This window comes from Saccostrea echinata, unplaced genomic scaffold (assembly GCF_033153115.1).
Source record: "Saccostrea echinata isolate AGI-Se365-2 ecotype Australia unplaced genomic scaffold, CSIRO_AGI_Sech_v1 ptg000051l, whole genome shotgun sequence".
NCBI lineage: Eukaryota > Metazoa > Mollusca > Bivalvia > Ostreida > Ostreidae > Saccostrea > Saccostrea echinata.
The window spans coordinates 7,169,087-7,193,239 of NW_026889800.1; the positions used below are offsets into that span (position 1 = coordinate 7,169,087).

Here is a 24,153-nt window from a genome sequence, read left to right on the forward strand (position 1 = left end):
CAAGTTAAAGTAATAACGATATTAAATTGCAAATGTTCAACGTCATAACAGCACACTTAAGCTTAAAGAACAATCCAGACACTTGAATCAGAAAACAACGCTAAAAAATCTTTACATGTCATGTGAAAGGAATGTAAAAGTTATGACTCTTTCTCTGTCACGTCAGCTCAAATATGTAGTGACTTGACGTCATATGCTAGTATGACGTCATATCTAGGTAGTTCAGAGAAGTTACTACAGTTGGAACAGTTTGATATTTTACGGACAGCCTCATCCTAGCCGCGATGTTTTTATGATAAATTTTCTAGTCTTTTTGGGGGGTCAGGAGGCGGGGTAGGCTGGCGGGGGATCAGATATAATAATATTTTACGTACAACTTATTCAGAACTTTTGAGTCTGATCCCCTTCTTTTCTGTTACATTGTTAAATTTTACACTGTCATTCTAATAATTGGCATAATTCATCTCTTTGAACCTTTTTTATTTTAATACAAATCTAGCGAAAAAATGCTCTCGGCTTGCCTAGTATTAGAAGACATAATGATCCATTAAAACAATACAAATCAGGAGCAGAGCAAAGACGCACCTCTTAAAGCATCAAAGGTTAGATCATGTGCCATGAAGGAGTAAGCATCCCCTGTCGACCTCTTACACCTGCCGTGTACACCTTATCATGGTCGACCATAGAACTTGCAAAATTTGCATAAATAACATCTGATTTGTTACTCTAAACGTTATAGTCATTAAATAAGAGATGTAAGCTGTATATGGACTGACAATGTTTTTATAAACAAACTGCCACCATGCCAAACACTTATTTAATGCAAGATGGTCACATGAATTTGTAAAGAGGTTATCCCAGTTTGTCACTGACATGCAAAAACTTTCATATTTAAGGACACTCTTACGACATACTAAAAATTTGAATTTTAATTTTTCATCTACACTCGTGGGATAATCCACACTACCCTAATAGCAAATAAATTAAATATTTCGTTATTAAGGATATCCGATCCTCAGCCAGGAAGGATAACTCAAAAATTTATTATTTTATTTAGAAAGTCTCAAAATGAAGCTTGAAGTCGAGATCTTTTCGTACAACAATTTTCATTTTATGCAGCTTAATATAATTCAAGGTTCTTTGAAGTCTTAGAAACAATCTTGTAAAAAGAAAAAAAAATTGTTTTGTGCCTTATTTGACACGTGATAAATGCATATAATGTATACTGCATAAAAATCAGAAACAAATTTTAATATTGTAAGGGCATGTCCTAGATCGATTAAAAAATAGAACGATAAATTGTTTCTCTTTATCTTGTAGTGTTTGTAAAGTGCTGCTGCTTTAAATAGAATTAGCATTTTATTAGATTAAATTTCAGGTAACTGGGCTCAAGTTGAAATGCGTGTGATCTTTACCAAGTATTTTATATGTTTATCAAATAATACTCCCGGTTTCAGGAAAGCAGAAGCCCAAGTTAAGGAATATTTCTTTTATGTGTATTCAAAATATTGTCAAGATCTTTTAAGTGTATGCCCTTGCGAAAAGGTAATTTAATGAGGCAACTCGATGCTAAACATACCGATTCTGTTCACACACTGATCCTGTACACAAAACGGGGTAGAATTAATTCAATAGAATCTCTCGATAATTATTAGATAATGTGCATACATTTAGGGGTGGATAATTGGAAACAAAGCACGATATACATAAAGTACATCGCTTTAAACTCATAACTTTTCCTTGGTAGTTAATTATTCTTGTGGTCATGGTACAAATAGGCCCAGCCACTGAAGTCTTGACCAACAGAATATTCAGAATATATTTCCAAGCAATTGTTCATATTCCTTCCTCAACCATAAAATAAAATCCCACAAACCAATGATCTTTCTCAAACTTTCAAAAGTTTTCCTCTTTAGAATAAATGGTTTTGCGGTGAGTATATTACCTTGGTTTCATAATTTCAAAAGGAAATGTTGGTGAGAGAAGATCTTAGGAAATTTCCTTTTAATTGTTTTGTTTAATTCATAGCAATGTTAATCAGATCATGAAAAAAAAAATGAAATTACTGTATAACAGGAATTTTAGCGATCAAGTAATTTTGGAATTTGCGATGGCGTCGGAAATGCTAAGAATAAATGTCGCTAAAAGTTCAATCACAAATATTGTTTATTAAAAAATGATTTTATAAAATAAACATATTTATCATCTAAATTACTAAATAAAATCAAATCATAAAAACCTCAGAAAATCAAGGAATTGTACACTTGAAACTCAACCTAGTTTGATAAAGATTCTTGAAAAAGCTGTTCATACGATATTAAAAATTTGTAATGAGGAATCAAATGTTCTTGGTATAAAAAAAAATTAACATATTAAATCCTTAAGACAGCAGATATCAGTGATATGATATCGTTTTCAAATAAACAGTTGTGACTTCAGAATATTTTATTGCGTGAAGTGATGACGTTCAATTAAGTGAATTCGCATATATAAACATTGCAAAACATGTGAAAGCTGTGTGTAAAAAAAATGATAAAATAAAAACTCCTAGGGCTTGTATTTGAATATGATTTTATCCAACCGGTTGTACTTTTTTTTATCCCCGAGCCTTGGAGAGGGGATAGAAATTACATAACTCTTTGTATAAAACGCATATCAAATACAAATATCAATTTAAAAAAAAAATACAAGCTTGGAACAAATAACTTCAATATTTGTAACTTTTATTATTTAATTGGTATTTATGTCAGACTTTAACATTAAATATTCTTTTTCCAGTGCGTAATACTTATCACTTTCTTGGCTTCCCCTTGGGGAACTTTTAGTATCACTGTTTGATTTGGTAGAGGAACTTCCTGTTTGTATTACGACGGATTTCAAAGAAGGACTTCCATTTCGGAGGACACTTATTGTTTTACTCACTTCATAACCATCAGGCGGAAAATCATTAGAAAATAGCTGGCGTCGATCTATATCAAAATTGAACGAGTTTTCTGTTTCATTCAAATGATGGTAAATTGTTCCATGAGAACTAGTTGATGTGTCCTCTTTATAAGATGGTACTTGAATCGCCTTTGTTATCATCTGTAACAGGAAACACATTTTTAGTTGCATACGTTTGTGTCATTTAATTTTTTACAACTGATATGTGACGTAAGAAAATTCACTGGTTTCTAGCAAAGGTTCATTTCAGGAATAAACTAATTAATTTGTAATTCTTGAAGCCATGAACTACTCCAGCATATTGACCGAGCTTCATAATAAATATATAAGTACGCATGTAAGCGTTGTATTATATATCCTGTATAAATATAAAATATTTGAACATATATCTATTCAAAAGCCATTTATTTTATCTTCTTTTAAAACTATTTATCTGATTATTAGCCACAAACATTGTCATTCAAAGATCATTTTTGAAAAAAAATCATTATATTTTTTTCGCAGTGGATGCATTCATGCTAATTCATTAAAAATTATTAGAAAAGTAACCTCATTACAATTTTTGAAGAATTTTCAGATAGAATAATTAGAAATATAAACATGAAAGATCTACCTTAAGTTAATATTATCTTGAATAGAAGATGATAAATAAACTTGAAAAAAAAAATGAATTACATTTAAAAGTGATATATAACAATTTTTGATGACACTGTATGAAGGGATTTAGTTAAGGTAAAATGTGTCAACTGGTGGTTACCCTGAAATGATCCTCTATGTCACTGTATTGCGAATCCTCAGCTCTTATATTAATTTCGTCTTGGTGACTACGATGAAAGGCTACAGAAGGATGTTGTGGCTCAAAGATATTCCTACAGATAAACGACATACGTATTATGATTTCATGAATCTGTATCTTTCATTTCTAGTAATTAATGATTTTTTTTCATGCTCACACTTTAATACTTATCTAATTATATGTAAAATATACCCAAAATAATATACAAACATGTATCCTAATCACAGTAAGACTATAGTCGAAGATCTAAATCGAAAACTTGCTTAATCGTAGAAATGACGTCAAGTATTTCTTTATATAATAATGATAGTTTAAAGATTTACCCTTTATTACGACGCCTGGTCCAGAGGACTATTTTGGAAAAAATCAGCCCTAAAAATAATCCTCCTAGTCCACATCCACCCGGCAGCAAAATTGCTCCATTTATGTCTGAATATTGCAAGTTTAATAAGAAAATATTTTTATTCCATATATCTTAGGTGGCTTTGTTAATCTTAGTTGTAGCTTTCCTTATATTGAGAGAGAGAGAGAGAGAGAGAGAGAGTTATCGTTGAGTGTATAGAATGAAGACTGTGAGAAATCTAGGCTTCAAAAGTATGATCTCAATCTTTATTGTCTCGCAATTTCTTTTTATTTCATTTATTAATAAATTGCTGTAAACTTTTTCTTGAGTAATTTATGTTGCAATAATAGATGACAATATTGATTTAAGTATCAGAACAACTAACCCATGCATGTTTCATTTGTAGAAAATGGTACACCATCTCCCATCGTAGTTTTATTCGTTACGGTAAAATTCAAATCATCTCGAATAGCAAAGGGGCTGTCATTCATCCCACATGTAAATTTAATAAGATCTACAGTGCATTTACTGATATTGCACTGAAAATCTTTCAGGGTTGTAGATAATTTCTTGTTAGGCTTAAAGTTTATGTTATAACCAACACAATTTGCATATCCACTTTCAACAAAAACATACCTCCCCCTGCATGTATACAAGCAAGGTTGATCTGAAAAAAATAAACCGAAAACACATTAAGCAATAAGAAACCTGAGGAAGCAGAAGCTGTGTCATTGTTTTTGATAATGTTAAATTTTCACTGGCTTAACGAGAACAAATTTAACTATCACTGAAACTGTTGCCTGAATATAGAAACAATGTTGAAAGAAACTTGAAGGAAATTTGGAGTTTTTTGTTGTTATCGGTGATATTCTATTTTCCCAATCAGATTATTGAAGATATCTATGCGAGGAAAACGTTCTTACTTTTTTCTTCAAGAAGCATTGTTGGGCATTTCTTATTTTGTAGAAAGGCATGAATTTCAAGTGCATGCTCAAGACACATGGTACTGCAAAATCAAAATATAAATCATCATTTGAATTACAAAGTAATTTTAGAATCAATAAAACAGATGCGTATATACTGAACCATTAAATAGAAGTGAAAAATAGAACATCTATGTATATGATACCTATTAAACATGTAGGTGGAAACTGCTTCTGCATATGTTTTCAGAAGAAGTATAACTGCGGAAAGTCCTATAAAAGGTAAATAAATAATAATATTAATAAAAAGGCTCCAAGGATACTCAGACAAAAAGAGATCAGCACTTGGTGTTGACAAAAGAAGTATATGAAATGAAATATTTGGAGATAACGAACTTTATTCAGGCTCAAAAGTCCATTAAACATTATAAAATAGGAGCAGAGCAAATACGGACCTCTAAGACATCAGAGGTGGGATCAGGTGCCATGGAGGAGTGAGCATCCCCTGCCGACCTGTCACACCCGCCGTGTGCTCATGTTCGGGAAATAACGGAAAAATCCGTCGACAATTCAGTATGTAAATAATGACCTAAAAATTAGCATGAAATACCCATTCAGCATTTGACTTAGTGAAAGATTATATTTGCCAACAAGGTCAATGTATCGGCCATAGAACTTACGATATGATGACTTTAAACGAGACTGCTGATATTTATGTTTCATCAACTTCTTTGTCAATAACTTACCTCGTTTCAGAAATTGTTCATACGAAGATCATGCTCTAGCATATCGAATCAACTGAGAGATATAAACCCCGTATGCAGGTGATAAGGGTATATTGCTGCATAAGTAAGGGAAGGTGACGGTTGAAAAGTTAAATTCATCACGTTTATCATAAAGCTTTGTTGTTAGATTACCATTGAAGTCTTTTTCTAATAAAATATCCAAATATGAAACAGATGTGTCAGACTCTGTGGTATCATTTCTCTCAAGCTGACCGGGATATATCGTGTCGACATAAGAATGGAAATAACCATTGTTAATTGACAATACGTCGTCAATATACCTAAATGTCGAGTTGAAGCCCACAACAAGTGTTTCTTCTTAAAGAAAGAAATTATTGACTTACCATTACAGAATTTCATTGCCCTGATAACAACTTATTAATTGCTCAGTCATGTATGTAGATATTAGATCAACAATTATTCATTTATAGGAAGCCTACTTCCTCTTCATGAATGTGAAATTTTTTTAAGCATGCATTAATTCTTAAAACTACAGTTTGTCAATGTGTATTATGATTCATTGTTCAAGTGGTGATTTGGAATAAAATGGACTAATTCACGGAAATTGCAATAATTGGTGCCTTGAACAGTTTTTTTAAATTTCTAATACACTTTGATATTCGAAAGTAGAAATCGAAGGGATATGACTTGGTAGTTGTATCATGCAAAACTTTTTTTTTACTGTACTTTTAAATGAATATTTAACGAGAGTGCAATGAGAAACATTCCATACATATTATTGCATATTCATACACCCTACCCATCAGACTTACATGTATATGGCACTCTCTGCAAAAATAAATGTTTTATATATATATATATATATATATATATATATATATTATATATATATATATATATATATATATATATATATATATATATATATATATATATATATATATATATATATATATATATATATATATATATATTTTACATTACATTCTCTTCAGGTATGCAAAATGAAAATTTCGATGTTTACCAGGGGAATTTCGATAAAACAAAATGAGTACTTTCTAAATTTTGCATAAACGAAGTGCGGTTACATCAAATATTAGTAAATAAATCGTCTCTAACGTTTGAATATTTTGTATAATAGATATATAGCTTGGGACTTTTTATAAGAAATAACAAATATAAAAGTTTTTAGGAGTCCCAATGTGTCTTGAATTAAATAAATCAGTTTCATTATAATGCAAACTAAAGATAAAATACTTATAGTATGGGCAAGAAAGTAACTGAAATTGCATAAGTACCATTCTTATTTAAAAAAAACCCCAAACATCTGAAGCTCAATCATGAATGCAAAGGTACCCAGTCTTTGTTCCAACTGCATAGCATTCTTTCTGTAATTCTTATGTCGAACATCACCAAATCCTCTCCACTTTGCACAAAAGGTGGATACTTTCTTCTTTAAGCAAACGAATATATATATATATATATATATATATATATATATATATATATATATATATATATATATATATATATATATATATATATATATATATATATATATATATATATATATATATATATATATATGATTATATAAATATAATATGTATAAAATTTATTTTCCGTATTAAAAAAAAGCAACAAGAAAAAGAGAGAATATAACTAATATAAGGAAACATTTTGAAAACTTCCCTCTCATGTGTGTCCTCAGTTTCCTGTAATTGGAATATTATACGATAGATTTGCATAAAAACTGCACCAAAGAGCCATTGTTTATCCATTTTCTGTGTTATAATATATTTACAGAAAATCCACTTTGGCAATTCGGCAAATTTCCAATTCACATATTATCCTTTTTCAAATTTATTGCACTACGAAAACAAGCTCCATATCTCTTTTCTATTCACAAGCGCACTTAAAATTGACTCTTATCAGCTAAAAATTGAAAAGAAAAAAGACTAACGAAAATGACAACCTTGTTGTTTATAATATTGTATCAGTCATTCACAGAAAAAAAAATGCCAGACATTGATGTCATATATACTGGTAAGATACATCATACTGCAATTTGAATAAGCCATCTATTGAGTGTTGAGGAAAACATGATATCAATGGTAACCTTTCTCTTTTTTTCCCATCTTATAGATCTGATATGTGTAGATATTTTCCCAAGTTCTATTATGTAAGCTTTTTAAAAAAGCTCATTGTCTTCCTCAATATTTCCTCTTCTGGTTAAGAGAGCTTTTATTAAGCTCATTGGCTTTAAATGTTTTTACATATCACAACGCATACACAGAGGAAAGAAAACTTATTAATTGCTGTATATGTCTAAAAGTGAACCCAGCGATTTTATATACAGGCAACGTAAGTACATTACGCAAGGCTTTATTACGTAACTGAAGCTTTTAAACCACACATTTTAGTAGGTTGCACAATTTTCTAGTTTCAGCTGTTTAAAATCTTGACTGATCTTGATGATACCATTCGCCTAATGTGGATAAAACTTTTGTTATGGACATGGATTGCTCTTTCTTTACAGGTAACACTTTTGAAATTCATAAATATGATCAATATTAACCATTTACAAATTCAAGTTAAGTAAGAATATTCAGGGAACAAAGATACTTTCAATATAAAGTACATATTATCAATGTAAAAAATGCTTGAAATGGAAATCGAAAAATTTTAACAGAAGAAGTCGATGCAAACAACATTTATTCTGAATTATCAGACTGTGCTATTAACCGAATTAGGAAAATCATGATAAAGGCGAGATATATATCGATAAAATAAAAGATGACAATAAATTCAAAGCGGAAAGGATGGAAAAAGCTCCAAGATCAACATTCAAAGATCTCTCAAACAAAAATAATTTCTAGGAGACATAGGCCCTGTTCCTCTTTTAAAACAGACATTTGCTGCAGGAATTTACATCAATCAAAGTACATTATTGCTAAGGAATTAAATGGGGGAAGAGAATTTCAATTTCTGTCTTCGTGCGAAAAATGAAAAAAAAAGTTCATTTTTTTGTAATTAGATTTTACATTATTTATAATAAAAAAAATATTAATCTACGTATATGAAACAAGTTCATACTCTATCTCTTCAGACAAAGATAACATTGGTCCAATTTGTTTTTCGAGCATAGTTATCGGAATTTTAACGGGGTTGGCTCTGATGTTTATATACAATAGGCAAAAAGGCAGGATGTATGAAAGGTATGGCCTCTTGAAAAGCTACATTTTTGGTTCATTAAAAATTGCATGGCTTCATATTGCCTGTAAAAATGATCGAGGAAAAAAGGAGAAATTCTCTGTTCTTTTCTTTTTTTATCTGTACTCTAAAATTCTTGGTGCATCAAGTTATCCTGTGTCTGGAATGTTTTAACTAAAAACTCTATTCAGGTGAATGTCTCTCTTTTTCAGCGTTCAAAGACATTCCTTGCCTGTAAGGACTTATAGAGATCTTTTGAACACCGAAACTACTGAAGACAGATATGCAGAAACAAGACAGGTCTTCCGATTCTAAGAGGGTTTTCTTTTCCTACGTCTATGTTTTGGTCAAGTTAAATATGGATAAATAAACTTTATAGGCACTAAATACAATATCTTACCTTTAATGTATGAATACAATTGTTTATAGTCGTAAAAATTCTCATATTTACTTTTTCAGAAAACGTTAGATTCCAGGTCAAGAATGGGAAACGTTAAATATGCAAATGTGAATGATGACTACCTAGACCCAGTATCTTACAGAGATGACTCTTATTATCAATCGCCATCAAATGATGTGAAGATTGGTACTTCAAAATACCAAAATATTCGACCGTTAACCAAACCAAATCAAAACTAAGAGACCTGGAAACAAGGTCAAGAGAAAACCATGAAAGATATATGTCGTCAAGAGACAAAATACAGTTTTCAGCAAGTTTAAAAAATGTTTTACAATTATTCTGAGCTGCAATAAAATGTGTAACGTTCAACAGTTTACATGGATACTGTATTTCAAAAAATAAAGGTGTAAGGTCTAAAAGTCGCTTAATTGCAAATGATGTCCAGTGCAATATCTAGTACCATACATGAAAATCATACTTTCATAAGAAGACATAAGATATAATGGTTATTTTTTTTTTTCTAATTCCTTTTATTGGGATGGGATAAAATTGGGTTGCATGTACATTGGAGCACGTGGTAAATATTGAAAAACTTCTCAACAATTGCTTACATGTCTAAATGTCCTTATAACCCCGTCCATATCCAAGTAAAAAGGAAAGACAGATATTTAAATCATTTCATATTTCATTTCTAGTGCAACATATGTGTAAACTTTTGAAATTTAATTGCAATTTTATTCTTTTGTTATCTTTGAAATTTTATTATACATGTATTTTACAAAATTCCTATATAAACTTAAAATATCTCATTTTTGCCCTATTACATGCATATCTCACATTTATTGAGCTGAAATAATTAATGATAACTGATATTGAGAGATTTAGAGGAAAGTCTCATTTTTTACATCACTATACAATTATATACCATTTCGATCTATTGAAATATCAATCTTTAGTAATACAGTACAACTTTATTTTCGAGAAGTGGTGTGAATCAGATGCGAATACTTAAAAACTGCAAGGAACTTTTAGAAAATTTGAAATTACAAAATCAATTATACAACCAATCCCCACGATAAACTCAAATCCAGGCTTCTTGACTTCATAGACAGCTGCCTTTTTAATTTACTTACCTTGTCGTTAGTCATTTGCAAAATTCTTTTTTGTTAAAAAAACACTCTGATTGTACACAGAAGTACTCTGAATTTGATATTAAAAAGATGCTTGAATTTGTGATTGACAATATCTATGTAGTTTTTGGCGACAAGGTCTTTTAACTACTTGTTGGAATTCCCATGGGTGCCAATTACACCCCCTTAATTTATTAGCAGACCTTTTTTTGTATTCAAATGAAGCAAAATTTATTCAAAAACTTCTACATGAGAAGAAGAAAACACTTGCTGTGGTCTTCAACTCGACATTTAACTATCGGCGACGTATTATCAATTTACAATAGTTACAATAGTTTCTTCCGTCAACTCGACATATCCCAGTGAGCTTGAAATAATGCATGTAGATACTACTGAAGCTAAAACTGACACATCTATTTCTTATTTAACTGGAAAAAGACATTAATCGTAACCTAACAACCAAGCTTTAGGATAAACTTCACGACTGCATTTGTATTGTCTAATGGACTTTGAGCTTGAATTCTGTTCGTGAGCTCCATATTTCATAAAGATATCTATGTGTAAATACTTTGTTAGATTACATGTACTACTGAAATGAAGCACCGGGCATGTTATGAATTGAAGGGATCCTCTACATTGTTACAATATGGAGATCTTTTGTCTATTGTACTCCGAATCGATCAGATTTTATCCTGAACAAATTTTCTATATACGAATAAATGACGATGTAAATTATACCACGTGGAAGGTAGATTCTATTGTGAAGAAAGAATATCTGACAACATTCACGCCAAATCTATTTTTAGTATTCATTGATAGCTGGTGCTTGGGACATTGTGTTTGAGTTTTGGTGATTGACAAAATCTGCTTCCCTAAAATATCTCAAATGTCTTAAAGCATGATATTGTTATGAACATATTATTAAAATGTTATTGAAATGTATTTTTGATCTTGATACATACAACACAAGCAATCATACAGGTTTTAACAAGAAATCTATTGACGCCAACATTTGTCAAAGGCAAATGTTTAACCTTTACAACGAATACTTTTGTCGATAAATTTTAATTGATTCGCTTGTGATAAATAACATCCCTTTAGATTATTATTTTTATTTAGAATATGCATTTATGAACAATTAAAAATTTAAGCAAATACAAAATGTATTAATGGCACAAGATCATGGCACCTTCCTAAATTTAAGTCAAAAATTTTAATCATTGCCCACATGAAGACTTACTACTTGAACGACAAAAATGTTAAAAGAACAACTTTTAATAGCATGTCAAATTTTACGTGTTCTCTTTAGTAAAACTTCAATAAAGTGTTAAAATTCTGACTTTATGTAAAACTTCATTAGGATTTATTTCCCTGATATAAGTTCATTATCATCATATTATTCATTCTAGTAAATGTCTTACAAATATGATAATAATCCTGCATTTCGGCCTTTCTTGAATCAAAATTTATTTTTTGTACACAAATGGATTTCATGTAAACATAGAGCCTACTGCATTTAATGAAATATATATGACTTTTTAGGAGATTCGTTCCACAGTCGGGAGCAATAATTCTGATAACTAAATTGTAACAGTCCAGTGTAGGATTTGCACAGAGTTATTGAACCTGATTATTGTTACTTTTGTAGGAAATTTAAGAAGAGCTTGTATCTTTACTTGACATTACAGGAATATGTATAATTTATTCTTTTCATGTAATTGATAGCTATAGGTTAGTATTGATAAGTTTAAGAGATGTGTATGTGTTGAAACAGTTTGTGTCATGTTTTGAGTTACGTAGGAATCAGCTGGTCATAGCTGTAGCAAAAATTGTAGTATTTTAACTTACTTAATATGTCAGGGACTTTTAATTCGTATCCTGTAGTTCCTGAACCATAACTTTATAGATGAAGTCATGTTTTGTTGTAGTTTGACTTGTTTTCAGTTGAATTTTGGTGGTTACTGTCTTGTTGTAAACTGTGCTTAAGGGGTAAAGATTAAGAAGTTAGCATGGTTTGGACGTTTTTGAATTTAGACTTTAGAATGACTTTTGAATTTTATTTTAAGAAGAGCCAGGGATATTTTCAGCACATTTTAGGAACTTTTGGAATATTTGTGGAATTTTATAGACGTTTTGTTCAATTTTAGCAACTTTTCACTGAGGAATTAGACTTAGTTGAAATTTGTTGTTTCTTTGAATTTTCGGTAAACAGGTGATAGATTTGAGAATTTATTTGAAGTTGTTTCCATAAGATTTAGGCAATTTATTACATTTAGCTGAGGAAGCTGGTGTATTTCAAAATTTTGCTTTTGTTTTATAACGGAATTCAAACTTGGGAATTTCCGGAATTTTCCCAGTGTTGAAAATTGATTAGGAAATTAAGTTCAAGGTAGTAAGTACGGAAGCCCAATAGTACAGACCCAAAAATAAAAAAGAAAAACGAAATTATTAAATAAAGAAAACGAAATTATTAAATAAAGAAAACGAAATTATTAAATAAAAAACAAACGAAATTATTAAATAAAGAAAACGAAATTATTAAATAAAGAAAACGAAATTATTAAATAAAGAAAAACGAAATTATTAAATAAAAAACAAACGAAATTATTAAATAAAGAAAAACGAAATTATTAAATAAAGAAAAACGAAATTATTAAATAAAGAAAACGAAATTATTAAAAAAAGAAAACGAAATTATTAAATAAAAAAAAACTGAAACTAAAACACGGAATTTATAGATATGCATGGCAAGGGCCTGAACCCATGAATCATTCAGTTCTACATGTATGACCTGATTTTGTTTCGATATAAAACAAGTGTCCTATTTGCATTAAATTGACACTCAGCTATTCCCGTATCGATAACATAACCAGTTGGAGTAGACAATCACAATACATGAATGGGGGAATTTTACCTTTGGTTATCCAATATGCTTAGATCTATGTTCTTACATTAACATGATTGATGTGAACTTTGACCAGTCTGATGAATTGACCAGTGATGACAAGTTTACGTTAACATTAGCTTTCTTAAACCCTCAGCTCAGAAGGTCTAATTATCAGCATACAATGAATCTGGACATGAAACATCAAAGAGATTATAATAATAAATTGCACAAATAATTAAGATATACATGTCTGTCAAGATTCCGTTGTTTACAACTGCTGAACTTCATAACATTTAGGAAATTCCCATGGCTATACATCATTTTTCAATTATCGCACAGTACAAAAATGCTGTAAAATGATATGTTACAGATCGGATTTTGCGGGTTTCTTTGATATTATAAAAAAAATGTTTAAAGAGAGCAAGTGCAAAAATTAAACAAGTCAAAGTTGTTACAATGAGTAGATTTTAATGATTGCTTAATTTATTAAAAATTAAGCAAAACACTTCTAATTTCTTGGTCATTTTATCAAGGCATAATTAGAAGTGATGCACTAACTATTTGTTCTCACATATTCTAATGAAATATATGGAGATAACGAACAGTATTCAAGCTCAAAAGTCCATTATACAATACAAAATAGGAGCAGAGCAAACACGGACCTCTAAACATCAGAGGTGGGATCAGGTGCCATGGAGGAGTGAGCATCCCCTGCCGACCGGTCACACCCGCCGTGTGCTCCTTGTCATGATCGGGAAATAACGGAAAAATCCGTCGACAATTCAGTGTGTAAATAATGGCCTAACAATTAGTATGAAAAACGTCAGTCAGCATTTGACTCAATGATAAATTGTATTTGCTGACAAGGTCATTGTATCGACCATAGAACTTACGAAATGATGACTTTAAACGAGACAGCTGATATTCTTGTTTCATCAACTTATTTGTCAATAATTTACCTCGTTTTAGAAATTGTACATACGTAGAGCATGCTCTTGCGTATCGAATCAACTGAGAGATATATACCCCGTATGCAGGTAATGAAGGTATATTGCTGCATAAGTAAGGGAAGGTGACGATTGAAAAGTTAAAGTCATCACATTTATCATAAAGCTTGGTTGTTAGATTACCATTAACGTCTTTTTCAAGTAAAATATCCAAATATGAAACAGATGTGTCAGACTCTGTGGTATCTTTTATCTCAAGTTCACCAGGATATATCGTATCGACATAAGAATGAAAATAGCCATTGTTGATTGACAGTACGTCGTCGATATATCTAAATGTCGAGTTAAACGCCACAGCAAGTGTTTTCTTCTTTTCACGTACAAGATTTTGGACAAATTCTGCTTCATATGAATACAAAAAAAAGGTCTGCTAATAACGGGGCGCAATTGGTACCCATAGAAATTCCAATAGATTGTTGGAAGACCTGGTCTCAAAAAACCACATAGATATTGTCAATCAGAAACTCAAGCATCTTTTTAATGTCAACTTCAGAGTACTTGTGTGTACAATCAGAATGTTGTTTAACAAAATAAATTTGCAAATGACCAATGACAAGGTAAGTATATTTACGAGTTCCATTTTTATTGAAAAAGCAGCTGTCAATGATATCAAAAAGCCTGGACTTTAATTTATCGTGGGGAATGGTTGTGTATAAAGTTGATAAGTCGTAAGTTTTTAAGCTGTTGATTTTGGTAAAATCTTGTGATTTCAAATTTTCCAAAAGTTCCTTGGAAATTTTAAGTATTCACATCTGATTTACACCACTTCTCGAATATTGTTGCACAGTACTCTTGAAGTTTCTCCTTCAAAATGACAAATGACAAATGACAAATTGACAAATTTTAAATGACAAATTCTCAATGTGTATTTATATGTCAGTGATAGTTGTGATCAAACAATGCACACATTTGCATAACAAATCACACAAAGTATTTAAATCATTCTCTTTATTGTTTCAACAACCTAAGATTTATGGGTACACAGATAGGGCGCTACGTTTAGTTCGGGGGGAATTCAGCAATACGAGGCGCAAGGTCTTGACCTTTCAGCGAGTCATGAGTTCTTTTGGAATGTCATTAATAAGGTTGGCCATCCTCGCTACGTCAAGGCTAACAGGCTCAAACTTTTACGTTGTGGGGATGCAACACAGCATCAAATTCCCGTAAACAAAATTGAAAAGTTATGAATCAATGCGAATTATAGGCTGTGGGCACATAATGTTTTTCTACGTTTGTCAATTTGAATTGACATTTATCTAAGTTGTTTTTTTTTTAATTTTATTTTATTTTATTTTTTCATTTCCCTCACACTTGTTTTAATGTCGAAACAAAACCAGGTCTATAGAATTACTTAGTTATGCTTTATAACACGTGCGCTTTATGGAATGATTCATGTGTTCAGGCCCTTACCATGCACATCTATAAATTCCGTATTTTAATTTCGGCTTTTTTTAATTTAATAATTTCGTTTTCTTTATAAAATAATTTCGTTTTTTTATTTTTATTTTTTTTTTTTTTTTTTGGTTTGCACTATTGGGCAATTGATTAATGTTAGATGGTATTTGCTGACAAGGTCACTGTATCGACCATAGGACTTGCGAAATGATGACTTTAAACGAAACTGTTGATATCCTTGTTTTATCAACTTGTTTGTGAATAGCTTGTATCGTTTTAGAAATTATTCATACGTATAACATGCTCTTGCGTATCGAATCAACGGAGAGATATAAACCCCATATGCAAGTTTTATGGGTACATTGCTACTTAAGCAAGAGAAGTTGACGGTTGAAAAGTTGAAGTCATCACGTTTATCATAAAGCTTGATTGTTAGGTTAATATTAAAGTATTTTTCTAATAAAATATCCAAATATGAACAATGTGTCAGACTCTGTAGTCTCTTTTACTTCAAGCTCACTTGGATATATCCAGTCGACATATAAATGGGAGTAACTATTGTTCATTGGTAATGCGTCATCGATATATGTAAATATCGAGTTGAAAGCCCCAGCAAGTGTTTCGTTCTTCTCATGTATAAGAGTTTGAAAAAAGTTTGCTTGATATGAATTCAAAAATAGATCTGCTAATAACGGGTCGCAATTGGTACCCATGGGAATTCCGACAGATTGTTGGAAAACCTGGTCTCCAAAACCTACATATAAATTGTCAATCACAAACTCAAGCATCATTTTAGTTGAAGAATATTAACTTCAGAGTACTAGTGTGTACAATCAGAATGTTGTTTAAGTAAATAATGTTACAAATGACAAATGACAAGGTAAGTAAATTAACGAGTTTCATTTTTATTTTTATGATGTCAAAAAGCCTGGACTTTAATTCATTGTGGGGAATAGTTGTATAAAGAGTTTAAAAGTCGTAAGTTTTTGTGTTATTGATTTTAGTAAAAGTTTGTGATTTCAAATTTTCTAATAATCACTAAATTCCTAAAGCAGCTGTTTCCATGGTCACAATAAAATGCAGCAGTTAATCCCGATTTTTTTTAACTATCTGTGTTACAAGGCCTTGACGATGTTTATTTAAAGTCTTGAATTTCAATGTTCTTCCTTAAGATTAGTGGCATTAACCAAAACTTAACAACACATTTTGTTTTGCTACATTCAATCATAAAATTTATTTTTAGTCTAGTAGTGCAAAACCTTATTTCCTAAGGTCAATTATTTTAAATATTATACTTTCATGTATATTACTTGAATTTGATTAGCCAAAAAAAAAAAAAAAAAAAAAAAAAAAGAAAAAGAAAAGTTAAAAACACTGTTACCCTCCTAATGATGAAACCACGGCCTTCAGTGCGATAGTACTTTGCAACAGTCGATCAGTATTTCTCGATGACGGGTGATATTAAAGAAATGACTGCACGAAAACTGCGCACTTAACCTTTCTTCGTATATGTATAAAAATTCGGAATAATACTATAATTAATGCATGTAGTTTAGGATAACATTGTCACAAGTATTTTGAAATTCAGTGTTATTTCATAAATTTTGAATATTAGTTTATTGTATAGAATTTTTATCCATTTAAGAAAGTAATCACCAAAATTATTTTTTTCTAAAGAACTTGTAAAAGAAACAGTTTAAGATGTTGAACAGTGACCTCTAAAAACATCAGAGATGGGATCAGGTGCCATGGAGGAGTGAACATCCCCTGCCGACCGGTCTCACCGGCCGTGTGCTTCTTGTCATGATCGGGAAAAACGGAAAAGCCCGTAGACATATCAGCGTATAAGTAATGATCTAACAATTAGTGTGAAAATCGTCAGTCAGCATTTGACCTAATGATAGATTGTATTTGCTGATAAGGTCATTGTATCGACCATAAATCTTGCGAAATGATGACCTCGATCAAACGAGACTGTTGATTTTCTGGAATCAACTGGGAGACAAAATCCCCATATGCAGTTGGTTAGGGTATATTGCTACATAAGTAAGGAAAGTTGACTATTGAAAAATTGAAGTCATCACATTTATCAACAAGCTTCATTGTTAGGTTACCAATTATGTCATTTTCTAGTAAAATATCCAGATAAGAAACAGATGTGTCAGACTCTGTGGTATCTTTTTTTAAGCTCACTGGGATATATCGGGTTGACATATGAATGGAAGTAACTATTGTTAATTGATAATGCGTCGTCGATATATCAATATGTCGAGTTGAAGGCCACAGCATGTGTTTTCTTCTTCTCATACAGTACCCGCATCGTTATTCTTTACAGGATAAACGATACGATAGGATACACGCACGATACGATAGGATAAACGCACGATAGGACCGGATACACGCACGATAGGATAAACGCAAAACACGATAAACGCAAAACACGATAAACGCAAAATACGATAAACGCAAAACACGATAGACCTGATAAACGATCTTCACGATAGGATAAACGCAAAACCTGATAGGATTGTTTCAAAATGCGAAACGTATTTTGACAAGACGAATTGTTTTCTTTTAGATACACTGTAGTATGACGATTTTAATCACTTACAAAGCCGCAAATCTAAATGCTTAAGTATATTAAATGTATTATGATTAAATATTTGAGTTAACTATGCTTTATACAAGAAACATGTTTATTTTTGTCAATAATGGATCGTCACCAAATTCAAACTGTAATTATTTTAGATAAATTGCACTCTATCGTGGAAATTATGCGATTGTTTGTATAATTATTCAAATGTCGAAATTCCCTCGAATCGTTAAACTTGAATTTTAGTCGTTTAATAACAGAGATTTCAATGATGGTGGCTCAATAATTCCGTAGACAATCGAAGTTTGCAATAATTCATGAAACGCTATAAATACATGTATATTCAGTATTTTAACAAATAAAACCTTATAAATTTATTATCAAATATTGAGTATATATCCGAAAGAACACTTCGTAATAAATGAAATATTTGGATTCAATATCTTCTGCTAGAAGTCTGTGATGTATCCAAAATCGCATTAATTTTAATAATCGGTATTTAATAATTCAGATCTTACGAAAATAATTTACTTGTCAGTTTAAGGGAAAAAATATTTTTAAAAAATTATTACATTCTAAAGTTAACGCTGTCTCCTCAAAGGTTATGAATTCGCTTTAATTTATATTATTTTTTTTTTTTACGTTTTGTACACATTACTTGCTGGAATATTGCTTTGACACAGGCTGTGCACTGGACTGTGATTATATAATCTTTCCTATATAAATATACATGTATATGTCACAAATATATATCCGGTAAACATAGAAAATTAATCATTTACATATTCAAAGAACATACATTGTATATGTATATATGAAGAAGGATAACGGCCGAAAGAAATCGAAATTAACAAAATTAATAAATGTCACTAGATCATCTAGTATCCGAAAAGAATATCGCATTCCCATTCTTTTGTATTTCCAATGTCATAGGCCTGTATAGGACCCAGAAGGGAGAACGCAGTCGTGTACCTAAAAATGTTACAATGTACCAACATGTGTAGTATAGACTAAAAATGTAATGCTTATATAATATCGCCCATCAACAATAATGTCTTTAGCCTCATTTGTTTGCTTGTTAAAACATTTCGTTTTAGAACCCCCCCCCCGCCCCTAAAGAAATGAAAATGCTTTCTACACGAGCCTCGCCCACATGCTTTTCCGCGAATTTATTTTTGTAACCTGTCTGCTTTTCCGCGACTACCCCATACTGCTTTTCCGCGATTGAATTTTACTATAAGTTGTATGTTTTCTCCTTTTTTCGATACTTCCTTTCCGCGATTTTTAAATTGTCACAGTAAGTACTTTACATCAAACTGTTGCCGATATTTACCCGGATTATCATGTATCTCCCTATAAAGTTCTACTCGGTAGTACCACACTGTGATAAAAATTGAATGAATCACATATTACACTGGTCGGTGATGTTTTAGATGCCATGGAAATTGTTCATAACGAACCAAATCGTGGTAACAAATATATTACAAACAATGGATTTACGTATAGAAAGGTCAATGTTTTGAATAATGACGATGTGTCTTACCGATAAAGATGAAATATGCAAAGCCACAATTACAACCGATGCAAAAAATTGCCGAGATAGAAACAAAAAGAATACTGACAACAATCTCAGTAAAGACCAAAAAAAAAAAAAAAAAAAAAAAGATTGACTGAGGCCGGTTGATACATGTAGCAGGGTGAAAGAGTTTTTACCTGACTAACGGAAGGGATTAGTGCTAAAATAAATCGCAGAAAAGCAAAAAATATAATCGCGGGAAAGCAGTATAATTTGTCGCGGAAAAGCAGGATTCTTTTCGCGGAAAAGCTGGTTATAAATAATCACATTAACAAAATTTATATCTACCATACATGTAGCTACGTGTATGCTAAGCTTATTCACATAAATAAACAAGCATTCTGAGAGTATTGCATTAGCAATACAAGTCCCCTACCGGCAAGTGTAATCTGGTTCCCGTTAAGAATTGAAAATGCCATAATTCCGTCAAAAATTAATGAAGCTGGACGAAATGCAAACTTGATCTATAACTAATCAAGGTAAAGCCACATACCAAAAATCAGCTCAATATCTACAAGTGTTTAGAAGAAAATCGCGGAAAACCCGTAAAAATTGAAAAGGCCGTAATTCCATCAAAAATCAATGAAGCGGAACGAAATGCAAACTTGATCTGTAACTCATCAAGATACACTCACATACCAAAAATCAGCTCAATATCTGCAAGCGTTTAGGAATAAAGTGCGGAAAACCAAGTGGGACAGACTGACAGACAGACAGAGGGACAGACAGACAGACAGACGGACAGACAGACAGACAGACAGACGGACGGACAGACGGACGGACAGACTCAGAGGAAACCTATAGTCCCCTCCGGTTTCACCGGTAGGGGACTAATAATAATGTAAAATAAATTTCAACAATATGACAAGAAAATTTCGGACTGAATAATTGTAAATCATTTCTATTAGACTTTGTATTAATTGTTACTAAACTTATCTTATATATGACTATATCGGCAAAATAAAACAAATCTTTCTAATTTATGAAAGTCTTAATCCCACCTGAGGCACAGTCAGCGGGGGGAGGGGGGGGCACTATCCACTCAAGAAAAGATCCGATTCAAAAAGAAAAAGAAAAAAAAAAGAAAAGAAAAATATATATTGACTTCTTGAATATAGTCAAGTATTAAATGTAATAGATAAACACTAATAAAATTCAATTCAAGGCATTTACACGTCTTGTGTATCGAAGCAAAACCGGGCGATTTCATATAAATTTTTATATATATCTTTTGAGGCGCTTTTAATAGCGAAAAAAAATCATGCGAGGCAAAGTTCATATTTTTCTATTAGAGTTATGTACCATATTCTTCGATTAATATTTTATTTTAGATTTGATCAGATCAATCATGTTTGAGACTGTAAACCAATAAGAATTATATAAAAGTATACAAATGAATTAAATCAATGGAGTGTTGGGACAAATCTCGCCTATATTTCATTTGATTCATTTATTCAGTTTTTTAATTAGTAACTGAAGTGTACAATTTTTTTATTTTCTTAGTACAGTGTATAAAAACTTTAAGTGTTGTTCATACAAATTATGTACATTATCCAGAAAATGAGTTTGTGCAATATATTGATACCCAGTAGGGTTCAAGGTAAATACTTGACACCAGGTGAGAGAGCAGTTCAGGTATGTTGACGTTGAATACACACGGGCCAAGGTGTCATGTAGGGGGAGGGGGATGGGTCTTGACCTGACAGGGAGACCATGTACTGATTAGACAGGTTCATATAGGTGTCAGTTCTCTTGGTACGGGAGCGCTTCCGTCTGTCAGTTACAGTATATACTCAGTTCATTTCCACGCCGAAATAGGTAAGACGTATACTGATTTTTTTTTTTTTTACATTTTCTAAAGACAGTATTAAGTAAAATGGTTAAACATCTACATTATAATATATATTTATCATAATTATGATGAATTGAATAGAGCATGCTCATGCATTATAAATTGTAATTTATTTTTTAGTTAGACACATCAGAGAAACAAATAAATAGAAAAAAAATAAATAGGAACTACATACTTGCACCTACAGACAAAATTTGTAAATGTTATCAAGATCATGTATTACATTGTATATGCCTTTATGTTGTTATGAATCATTTGGAAACAATCCTTTAAATAATTGATTGTGCATACATTTAGATTAGAGGCAAAAAAATATAACTACATGTATGTTACCAGACGATGCTTTTTAAATATTAATAAAAATGTGCTTCTACTAGTGTTTCAGAAAAATGAATAACTTGTTATTTATTAATTCCATTATTGATAAAAAAGATAGGCCATGTATAGATGCTGATATTTTTTCAATTTATTTATTTTTGCACACATACCTACTGTGTTATGTTTCTATAATTATCAAAAGAAAGTTAATAAAGGTCTACCTTTTGTGACTCTTACTGTTTAAAGAAATTAAAGAAGTACTATTTTTGACAAAAATATTTATTACAAATCGACAATTTGAATTAAAAAAAAAAAAAAAAAAAAAAACCAACAAAAAAAAACGAATGACTAGTTGACCGATTATTTCATGTGCTAAATAGGATTTTACTTCCGATTTACGCTCTCTGCTTGGTCACGGCGGGTACTTGACGTTTTTTTTTTATTATTTATTTTTGTATTTATTAAGTAATTTATTTATTTATTTTCTTAAATTTATATACAAGAGAATCTGATCAGTTATTGATTTCTCTCTCTCTCTGTTCAACAATTAAATAAATCGTAAATAAAATAACAAAACGAAAAATGAACTCGTGATATCTCGGGCGTTTCTTCTCAAGGTAAAGATAAAAAGCGAGGGTTTCCGAATACACACGATAAACGCAAAACACGATACACGATAGAACCTGATAAACGATCTTCACGATAAACGCAAAACCTGATAAACGGAAAACATGACAGAAAACGCAAAACCTGATAAACGGAAAACACGATACGATAGGATACACGCACGATACGACAGGATACACGCACGATACGATAGGATAAACGCACGATAGGACACGATAGAATTGTAAAGAATAACGATGTGGGTACTGTAACTGTTTTGGACGCAGAAGGTGTAATAAGGCGTAGACAACGTCGTCTTCAGCGTAGAAGGTACATTAACGAAGGGCCTAATTTTTGTGTTCATCTAGATGGCTGGGACAAGTTAAAACCATTCGGAATTTCCATTCATGGCTGTGTAGATGGCTTTTCAAGACGTATTCTCTGGCTCAGAGCTTGCAATTCTAACAAAAACCTTGAGTATATATCCAGATTTTATATAGATTATATCAAAGAAATAAACGGGGTTCCTGTAGTCGTATACGCAGACAGGGGTACTGAGAACTCCATAATTCGAGATTTGCAATACGCTTTGCGATGGAATCACCAGGATCCCTTGCAAGGACTATCAAGTTTTAGGTATGGATCGTCCTATAGAAATACAAGAATAGAGAGATTTTGGCGGTGTTTACGAGAAATGTGTGGCAATTTTTGGATAAATTACTTTAAGGATATGGATAATTTAGGTGTTTTTGACACCTCCGACATAGTCCACCTGGAGTGTGCTAGGTATTGTTTCTTACCAATTATCACCAGAGAATTGAACAGAGTTATTCAGCATTGGAATGAACACACAATTAGAAGAAACCGCAATGCAGATTGTCCGTCTGGAAAACCAGATGTTATGTATTTTCATCCCGAAATTTACCAAACAAGAGATTTCAAAATGCCTGTACCTGATAATCTAAATGGCATAGAACAAGAATATTGTGCCTACCCTCCTGCGAATGGTGTTTCAATGGAATTTGAAGTTATTGGTACTCAAATAAGAATGGAAAACGGTTTGAATTACCCACCAAACACTGTAGAAGAAGCAACAGAACTCTTTATCCGAATAACAGACTATGTAGATCGCTTATAAATTACATGTATCTACATACATTTACTTGACTCTTGTTGTTTTAAGGAGGTACATTTTTCTTTATGTCCCGAATATTGTTTGATAAAGGAATGAGAAATTGTATCTTTGCGAGGTTTTGTGTATATAATTGCAAATGTGTATTTCTAGTAAAGTATATCTATTAATAGTACATAATATTAGTAATTCTTTTTTTGAAATCTGCTTTAACCGTCAAGGTCAAAAATCATAATGAATTCAAAAAATTGTTATGAGTACTGTTGAGTGTTGAAGTAAGAGTACAAAAGCGT

At 31.4% G+C, this 24,153-nt stretch overlaps 2 protein-coding genes across 2 annotated transcripts; one reads left to right on the plus strand and one right to left on the minus strand.

Annotated features, from left to right (window-relative positions):
• Positions 1-2,730: 2,730 nt before the first annotated feature.
• On the minus strand, positions 2,731-3,829 carry LOC133203518 (uncharacterized). Its single transcript, XM_061339292.1, has 2 exons — positions 3,701-3,829; positions 2,731-3,084 (listed from the first exon to the last, which is right to left on the minus strand). The coding sequence occupies exons 1-2, from the start codon at positions 3,827-3,829 to the stop codon at positions 2,731-2,733; spliced, it is 483 nt and encodes a 160-aa protein (XP_061195276.1).
• Positions 3,830-21,512: 17,683 nt separating this feature from the next.
• Positions 21,513-23,910, plus strand: LOC133203519 (uncharacterized). The gene is made up of 2 exons (XM_061339293.1): positions 21,513-21,587; positions 22,979-23,910. The coding sequence occupies exons 1-2, from the start codon at positions 21,513-21,515 to the stop codon at positions 23,864-23,866; spliced, it is 963 nt and encodes a 320-aa protein (XP_061195277.1). The 3' UTR covers positions 23,867-23,910.
• Positions 23,911-24,153: the final 243 nt, after the last annotated feature.